We start from the raw sequence: 9,810 nt of genomic DNA on the forward strand, positions 1-9,810 counted from the left end.
TTCATATATACCTCGCAAATACATATTAACTAAGGAGTTATATATATATATATATATATATATATATATATCCAATAATTTTATAACTAATACAAATAACAAGGAGACCAACAGAGTAACATTAAAAGTGTGAATTATCGATTACATATTAATTGCAATACAAAAATTATCTATCATCTTACTTTTTTTTTTAAACGAAAATAAGAGGAACAGTATTAAACCAAAATGTGGTATACATTTATTTCTTCACTAAAAATAGCTATCATATTTTTCATTTTTTATATATGTGTATACTGTATACACATGAAAAGTTAATTGACAAGAACAGTTGAAGCACACGCTTATCTTAATTTAAAGTCAAAAAAGGCGAAAGCCTAAAAGAGCAAACTTTCTACGCAGGATTACCAAACTTGCCATGCTATCTATTTCCAAAAAGCAAACTTTCTGCTTTACCAAAAAATAAAATAATAAAAAGAAAAAGAGTGTCCAAACCCAAAAATGCTTGGGTGGGACTTCCTTAAATAAAGTGGCCAAAGTAACAATCACCACCTTGGGATAAATTATTAGTTTATTTATTTATTTAAATAAATATTAAAAATATAAATTTTATTTTATTTATATAATAATTTATTAATTATAATAAATTTTAAAATAAAATTTAAATTTATATCGAATTAATTTTTAACTTATCAAAATATACTTTATGACAAAAAAAATTGGCCAAAGTAATGTTTTGAATTTTAAGTGCTTTAACTCCACTAGAAGACTTGACTTAAATGTAATAACACCCTTTTAATTTGTTGGCTTAATTCACCAATTGTCGGTAAGTGATTACAATCTTTGCAATCAATTAAGTGGTGGACATTAATTGTGAAGCATTACGATCTATCCTTTTCTTAATTTCTAGCCACGAACACACAACACCTTATTAGCAAAGTAGTCCTGGCCTGTAGTAGTTGTAATAAAGATTAAGGAATTAGATTGTATATTTATATATCCAGAGTCAAAACCAAAGTGTGTAATTAAGAAAAGTAAGAATAAAATTATTCAGCGTCTAACATGATGATTTGTTTTTACACCTCTTCCCACCAATTATAAAGGGATGAGGCTCCTTAGCTTGTTGCAAATGCAATCATTTCTATTGGTCTTGTACTGATCTAGATGTTCTAATAACGTTGATCAACCTTATGAGTTTTAGTTTTCTTTTTAGTTTGATTATAGGCAAATCATTATTCATGTAGCAGAGATTATGCAACTAAAAGAAGTTTCCCATCCTAACCTTAAAAATTAAGAGGTTAGTTCTTCTATTATCCTTTCAACTTTCAAGGCTAGCCACCTCTATACTAAACCCTATATATAAATATATAAAAATGATATTTATACACTAAAATCAATCATCAATGTATTTGTATATAAATATATGTGTGATTTAATTTATTTTCAATAATATTTATAGTCCAACATGTATTTTGTACTATAACTAACTTTGATGGCTGATTTTAATATATACATAACATAGTTGATAAATATATACATCTTCAAAAATCAAATCTTTGACCTACTCCTATATTAAAAGAGTGTTATTTTTTCAATGCTTACACTAAAATATCAATTAAGAAGCAATAAAAATAAGAAACATACAGATATTCAAATAATATGGTTTATCAAAGTATAATTTCTGCACTATCTAGAGCACACTACATGATTGCAAAGGCTCAAGTTGAAGCACACATAATAATCGAATATCTACCAATGAGATGAATGATTTCACATAAGGGTATCTAAGAATTATTAAACTGATGCAAAATTTGTATAACTATACATAAATTGTTAACAAATCTACTTATTTGAAGACTTCTTAATTATACTGATGAGGATATATATGATGGTTTATAAGTAAAGCAACAAGTAATAAAATATGTATTGCATAAAGTAATTAATTCAAGTTCAAAAGTATGTCATTGGTTGAGTTTTGAGTGGAGTGGACACGAATCTAGCCAATATCTAATACCAAGATGGCAATATCTAAATCGTTTCTGATATTGGCATGAGTGACATTCAGACATGGCTGTCTCTCATCTCTATGCCGCATTCTTCTTTCACATTTAATTAAGATATGCATGATGAATATGTACTATATATCTAGGTCAAATGTTAAAAGCTCAGTAATAACAACTACTTTAATAATAATCAACAATAGAACAGGTATTATAAATTCTAGAATTTAGTTAAAAAAATGTCTTTACTACATTATTAGTTGAGAGAATAAAATAAAATAAATATTCTTCTAATTAATGGCACATACAAACCCCCCAACCAAACCAAAAGCATCTAGCTAAGGAAATGTCACATTGTCACATTCCTCTAATCATCAATTAATATTAATTAGTCCTACTAATAATTATGTTATATCCATAACTCCACCCTAAACCCTTGACAGCCCCACCACTAGTTAGTAGATATATTTCTAATCAATGGGAATGAAGGTATCTCTCCTAAGTTATCATATCTGGTCGGCCAGAAATACTATAAAGTTGTGGTCCTCCAAGTTCAAGATTATTCAGATGTGACACTTTGCACTTCCAAGCCATGTTTTTCCACATACTTTTTACTCTCTCTTTTTTCTTCCTCTTCTTCTTCCTCTTCTTCTTCTAAGCTACTATACTTATATTATTCAGCAGCAGTAGTATGTTTCTTCCTGCCATGGCAAGCATGCTTAAGTGCCACGCACCAATTCTCTACTCCATTACATACATATATAACATTCATATATAGTACACTTTGTTGTTTCAATATCAAGTTAATTAGCTTCCCAAATTGTATATAGTTAACTTATTAATTTTCAATTGTATGTGCAACTAACTCATGATGTTTCAAGAATAATATCTGCAAAAATGCATGAGATATATATATATATATATAGCTAGGTCTATAAAGTTCATCTGCAACTCTATCACAGACGATAGAATATATATGATTATCTGCTTTGGTAATTAAATTTAATTAACCATTCAATTTGATTGTATAATGCTCTCATAACATATTCATTGTAAGAAATAACAATTTAAAAAAATGACATAAAAAAAATCTTCCAATATAATTTTGATAGCCGATCAATATCATAGTTCTATTTGTGTGTATGCGCGCCAAAGAGAGACGGAGGACGAGTGATGAAAGTCTGGGGGAAAAAAAATTGATTTGAATTGAAAACAAAAATTAGGATTACAAAAGTTAACAAAAAAATTTATCTATATATAATAATTAGAGCAATTTGATTATTCCATCGCTATTTATTCTTATCATCAAGTCTCTATTTTTATGGAAATTTCATCAATCCCTATTTAACTTTTTATCGCAGGTAATTAATTTCAGTGAATTGAATAATCGTTTTGACGATTTTTTTTTTTTTTTTGTCATTTGTAATTGAATGACACTGGAATTAGCATCAGATAATCAGATTTTATTTAAGAAAGAATTTATAATTAAGTTTATATTCTAATCTTTTTTATTACCACTTATTCTATTCTAAAACATAAACATTGAATTGATCGAAGTGGGAACCTAGTAGTTTCAATATATTCTCATGAGCTAGGCAAAGCCACACTTCCATCACAGACTCGAGTATTTTAATATTTAAGATTTTTTGCCATCAACAATAATCATCATATGATCATGACTAAAAGTACTTTTTTCTACAAGTTATTATTTTATATCCAGGGTTCAGATAATACGTAATTTTAGAATATATGTTAACATTTTTAATTAACAAATTAACGAAAAATATACAAAATCTAAATTTTAAATATATTTATTATACATTTATTTAAAAATAATTTTTTTTACTGATAATAACTTTAATATATATACTTACGATAGCTAAATTCTAAATTGAATTTTTGTTCTCTTGTTTCTACGTTTTTTAGGGCGTTACGTTCTTAACGTGGTGTAATCTACGTTAGTATTATAAATTCATATACAGTTGTTCCTAAAAATATAATAAAAGTTTTACTACCTTATTTTGTAAAATACATTGCTTATCACACACTAGAGAATAACAAATTATAAATAAATAAACTAATAATATCCTCGATTTCATGGACTTAGCTTACGAAATTTATTTTTTAGTTACGTCCCCTATCGTCCCACTTAGGGATTGATTAATATAAGAAATTATGTTATATTTTGATGATGTATCGTATTTTATAACTTTAATAAATATTCAATAATTATTTTCTCTATTTTTAAATAAATGTTTATATTTTTATATATATCTTTCTTTTACAAATAGGTGTCTATTTATTATATCAATATAATGATATTATATTTAGATTTAGCTAAAGACTAAAGAGTGTTATATAAAGGGCATTGGTTATTTATTTGAAAAGAAAAATTGAATTTTTCAATGTATTAAATAAAAAAAACGTAAAAATTAATATTTAACTTACATATTCTAAAAACAAATTTATAGTATTTTATTTAGCGCTTTTAAGACATTTTTTAACAGAATATTTATTTTAAAATAGAAAAATTTATTATAAAATGCAGAAAACTATTAAAAAAATTTATAAAAAATATATTAAATTTTAGGTTTTAATGTATGTATTATATATTTATTAAAATAACTATTTGAAAACTTTTATTATTAATAAAAAACAATATTTAAAGAATATTTAGTTATATTTTAAAATTTATTGTAAAAACTGAAAAATTGGATTACAAAGCCTTAGCTGTATGAATTTGGCGGGGAGGGGAAATAGAAAGAGGTCGGGGTCAAAAACTGGAAGGTGGGATCCAATTTGACTAAGACAGAAGCAAGGAAAGAAGGAGTTACAAGAAATAGTGAAAATCTATCCGAAAAAGAGGAATTAGTAAAAATGAGATTTTTTATATATATGTATACAAAATAAGAAAAAAGAGCCGAATGAAAAGGAGGACGGAGATAAGTCCTAAAAATTTGAAAGATGTCTTATAAATAAGGGAGTTAGAAGAATTTTTTTCTTCAAAAAGATAAAATTTTTATATAGATTTTTTTACAATATCTTTTAATTTAACAAATTAAATATTAATTCGCTTTGAATTTGAACTACATTTAAAGATTTATTACTCAATAATAAATTATTACATATTTAAAACGAAATTCGAACAAAAAATATTTATTTAAATAAAAAAATAAGCTGATTATACAACCAATCTAATTTAATTAACAACTTTATATATTAGGCTATTCTAAAATAAAGAAAACAATACAATAAAAAATAAAATTTTAATTTTTTAATTAAGCTAATATGACTTATACATAATAAAAAAATATATAAATACAGTAATGATCAGTATCTTATAACCAATTTCTTCTCTGTATATGAGTTAAATTCAAGATTTACTTAACTCTAATCACAATAGTTTAACGGGTCTAGAACTCATTTAAAAGTTTTTATTAAAAAGAAAAAGGTAAAAAATAAATACATAAAAAATTGAGAGTGCTGACATGGATTGAAAAAGGGTGGGACAGAACAGCACTATCTTTATAAGCAATGTGGGGGAATCCAACAGCACACAAAGATCTCATAGGCCACAAGAACTTGTGGCTCACAATTTTCTTTCCTTTGCTGAAGTGGCAACCAATTTTTTCTTCTCCTAAATCTTTTTTTTTTCTTTGGGGAAAATAAAGCCTCCAAAACCACTTCACCTATTTTCTCCCCTCTCTCTTTCCCCCCTCTCTTTCTCTGATTTTTCTCTCTATTCCTCTGTCTTTGCTCTTAAACACTATTCATTATCCATTTTTCGTGTGAATTTAAGTGAGCATAAGATACTAGAGTTTTACGAAACACACTTCCTATTTCTACAATACACACCTCCTATATATCCATGTTTATGTTTTAAATTTTACTCTTTTTATTTTTCTCCCTTTTTTTTAAGAGAGAGAGAGAACAGAGATACTCCTGAAACCTGGAACCTGATCATCGGTAACACAACCTCAGGAATGTCGGAAGTTAAGGACCCGGCGATAAAGCTTTTTGGGAGGACGATTCAGCTGCCACTGATCCCCAATGACCCTTCTCCACCACCACCACCACCACCACCTCCTCCTCCTCCTCCTCCTCCTCCTCCATCTTCTTCTTCTCCACCAACTGAAGTTGAAGTGAGTTCTGTATCACAACCAGAAACAGAGGTATGTGCCAATTCATTTGTGTTGTTTTTCTCTGCATATATGATAGCGACCCATTTTTCATAAGGTCCTGATTGTTAATGGGTTCGTTTTAAATTTGGAAAAAGTTTCATTCTTTGCCAGGTTTCAATCAATTGAATTAAGAGGCCTTTGCTGCAATTTTCAATGGCTAGTTTCAGGATTTAATTTTTGTTTTAATTAAACTTAAAATAAATAAACAAGAATTTTTTTGGCATGATCATGGATGAATGGATGGTTGCTGAATTTCTTCAATCCTTTTTTATTAAGTAGTGGCAACAGTTCATTGTGGGGTTCCTGTCAGAGAAATTGGATCCAGTTCCATTCTGGAATATAAGCTTGAGAATATGGAATATATATATATATATATATATATTATGTGGTTTGGCTTGCTTTGCTTTTATCAATTCTCTCTGCAACCCCTTGTTACCGGAAAGTGAGTTAAGTTATCAGCTTCTACTGATTTTGATCCTAAAATAGTTGATTGGCAAATTCAATATATATTTTTTTTCAATGAAAAAAATCCTAATCTTCATTTATATTTTATTAGATCTCTTGCAGCATCCAAGAGGTTCTATTGATATTTTTAGTAATTGGATTTCTTACTTTACTAAGCTCTTGTGAAGTTGCTTTTCACGCCATGGACATCATCAAACTTGGGGAGCTAAATTATTTTCGATTGGCACTTTTGGCCATTATTAAATTCCTTTTTTGGTTTCCAAATAAGAATTGTCCAAATGATCTGTAACGCTCTGACATCACAGGGGGAATTATTTATAGAATATGTTGGATTTATTTATTGTACGGCCGTTCTTTTCTATATTTATTTTCCTTTTCGGCCCCCAAATATTCCACATAACTTTCTTTGCATTGTGTGCTATCTCTCTGCATTTTCGTGTGATCGTGTCCTTTTCTGACTTATAGTATTTATTAGGTTTAATGTTTGCATAAACCAAATATAATTAAATTGAATAATTTTACCAAACCAAAATAATTATTATTATTATTATTATTATTATTTGAGTTGTTCTCCAATAAGCCAGTGAGTATGTTCTATAGTCAGTTTCTCTCCTTGTAAGTTGTAACCTCTGTCTCCTACCAAAGATTCCGTTCTGCTTCCCAAGTTTACTTTTTATTGAATTATTTTTAGGGGGAATTCCACATTTAAGTGGTTTCATTGATTCTCTACAGTGCACTAATCACGTGAACATATAAGGTTTCATTAATTAATGGAAGTAACATTTAAATTTATTAGTAGTACTAACTAGGAAGGACAAACCAATATCTCATGATGTGGATTCACTAACCTGTACTTTGAACTTAAATTTTCTATGTTATAATTTAGTCCTGGTTATTGAATTAAACATAGCTAGGATCGATTCTAATATTTCCTTTAAATGATAAATACCAATATTTTCCTTTTATCATGTGTGTATATACTATTGATTATCTTAGTCTTTATTGTTTAAGGAACCATCAAAGAGAGAACTAACCTCAACACAAGATAAAGAAACCACAGAGGATTTGAAATCTCCCACAACAACATCTTCAGGCATATTTGAGAACCCAAAGACTCCCACAAATGGTGGAGAACAGAGTGAGACCAGTGTTTCACAAGAAAAAACTCCCAAGAAACCGGACAAGATACTTCCGTGTCCGCGATGCAACAGCATGGACACCAAATTCTGCTACTACAACAATTACAACGTCAATCAGCCGCGTCATTTCTGCAAGAACTGTCAGAGATACTGGACTGCCGGAGGAACAATGAGGAACGTGCCGGTAGGCGCTGGTCGCCGAAAGAACAAAAACTCTGCTGCATCGCATTATCGCCAGATAATGGTCCCGGAGGCGCTTCAAGCAGCTCACCATGGACTACACAATGCTGTCTTGACCTTTGGCCCAGATTCTCCTCTTTGTGATTCCATGTCCTCTGTCTTGAACATTGCGGAAAAAGCCACAAATGGTGTTGTAAACGGGTTTCATGCACCGGAGGCAGCAACTACTTTTGTTTCCTATGGTAGGGATGATGATGGGAATGATCACTCAGTTGGAGTTTCTGGTACAACTTCAACTTCATCAGAGAGGAGAGGCCATGCCAGCTCTCATGAATCGGCGGATAAAAGAGTCGAAAGTTTCCCTCCTCAACTAACTTACTTCCCAAGTAATTCTCCATGGCCGTATCCATGGAATTCGCCAATGCCTCCTCCTCCCACATTTTGCCCTCCAGGCTATCCTATGTCGATATACACCACCCCTTCATACTGGGCATGGAATGTGCCATGCATCTCACCCCAATCTCCGGCCCCTGGTTCCGGCCCAAATTCGCCGTTGGGGAAACACTCAAGGGATGGTAACATCATAACCCCGGCCAATTCGCAAAAGGAAAAGCCTAACACAGAAAGCAATAATGTGTTGATCCCCAAGACACTTAGAATTGATGATCCTAGTGAAGCTGCAAAGAGTTCAATATGGTCAACACTAGGAATCAAGAATGAGAAGGCCAACTCTCTCAATGGAGGAGGCCTCTTCAAGGCGTTCCCTTCCAAGGGTAACGACAAGAGTCACGTGGTCGAGGCGTCGCCGATGCTGCACGCCAACCCTGCCGCCCTGACGCGGTCTCTCACCTTCCACGAGCGGACCTAGTTGGGGCATTACATCAAACACTACATGATCAAGATGGGAAAGTTGAGGTTATAATGTTATACCAGTAAAGTAAAAGCCTTAATCCTGATTTTTGCTGACACAAGTTTCTTGATTGACCAACATCTATGCAGGATTCTTAGGACAGCAATGGTGTTCTTTTAGCTTCTTCCATAGCTATAACAGCTTAACCCTGTATGAGTGTGCAGGTGTTTAGATATGTTGAGTAAATATCTTCAATGTACATATATATAATATAAATGTCAGTCAAGGAGAAAACAGAGAAAAGAAAAGGAGATTCTTCCACTAAAATCCAATGGTTTAGAATAAATTTCTTAGTCTTCATCTAAGGCATGTCGCTTGATGCTTTTTTTTTTAGGATTCTATAAATTATTTATGTAATTCCAAAGGATTATGACATTTATGAAGCTCCCCCCTGCCCCTATAGTTTGTTAGCTTCCATAATCAAAAGTCAAATATTAGTATAAAATAAAAATTCATTCTTATGTGAATGTGTTAACAAAAATAACTGTGTGAGATTGGATTTCTTTTCTTCTTAATATCTAATGTATTAATAGTTAAATTTATAGTTGGATCTGGTAACAGTTATCTTATAAAGACTAGTAAATTATTTGTTTAGAAAAATATTTATCTTGAAATAGTCTTTAATTTTAAATAAGTTTTTAATTTCTATAAAATATGTTATTTTTTTGTTTCGGTTCTAAAAATTTCAAATTTTTTTTTTTTAGTCTAAGATATTAGTTTATCTTTATTCCATTGAATATTAACGTGTCATGTCAAAACAAAAACTAGGACTAAAACTGGGAAGAAATAAATTCAGATATAAAAAATAAAGATAACAAGGCCAATTTATTTATTTATTTGATTAACAAAACAAGGAGAAAAGGAAAGTGTGTGTGTCTTTTCCTCTTTAGTTAAACATGGGAAAAAGATAAGTGGGTTCCCCTTTGTGAAAATTATAG

The 9,810-nt window shown here is 30.2% G+C and overlaps 1 protein-coding gene across 2 annotated transcripts; it reads left to right on the forward strand.

Moving 5' to 3' along the window:
* The first annotated feature begins 5,562 nt into the window (after nucleotides 1–5,562).
* LOC107631865 (cyclic dof factor 1) lies at nucleotides 5,563–9,353 on the forward strand. Of its 2 annotated transcripts, none has more exons than XM_016335437.3 (2): nucleotides 5,563–6,169; nucleotides 7,655–9,353. In XM_016335437.3, exons 1-2 carry the CDS (start codon nucleotides 5,981–5,983, stop codon nucleotides 8,828–8,830), a joined length of 1,365 nt encoding a protein of 454 aa, XP_016190923.1. In that variant the 5' UTR covers nucleotides 5,563–5,980; the 3' UTR covers nucleotides 8,831–9,353. The 2 variants fall into 2 exon arrangements, with proteins under 2 accessions (XP_016190923.1, XP_088366146.1); XM_088510020.1 differs by having other exon boundaries at nucleotides 5,587–6,169; nucleotides 7,640–9,353.
* The last annotated feature ends 457 nt before the right edge of the window (nucleotides 9,354–9,810 follow it).

Source organism: Arachis ipaensis, chromosome B3 (assembly GCF_059453495.1).
Source record: "Arachis ipaensis isolate K30076 ecotype BB chromosome B3, ASM5945349v1, whole genome shotgun sequence".
NCBI classification, from domain to species: domain Eukaryota; kingdom Viridiplantae; phylum Streptophyta; class Magnoliopsida; order Fabales; family Fabaceae; genus Arachis; species Arachis ipaensis.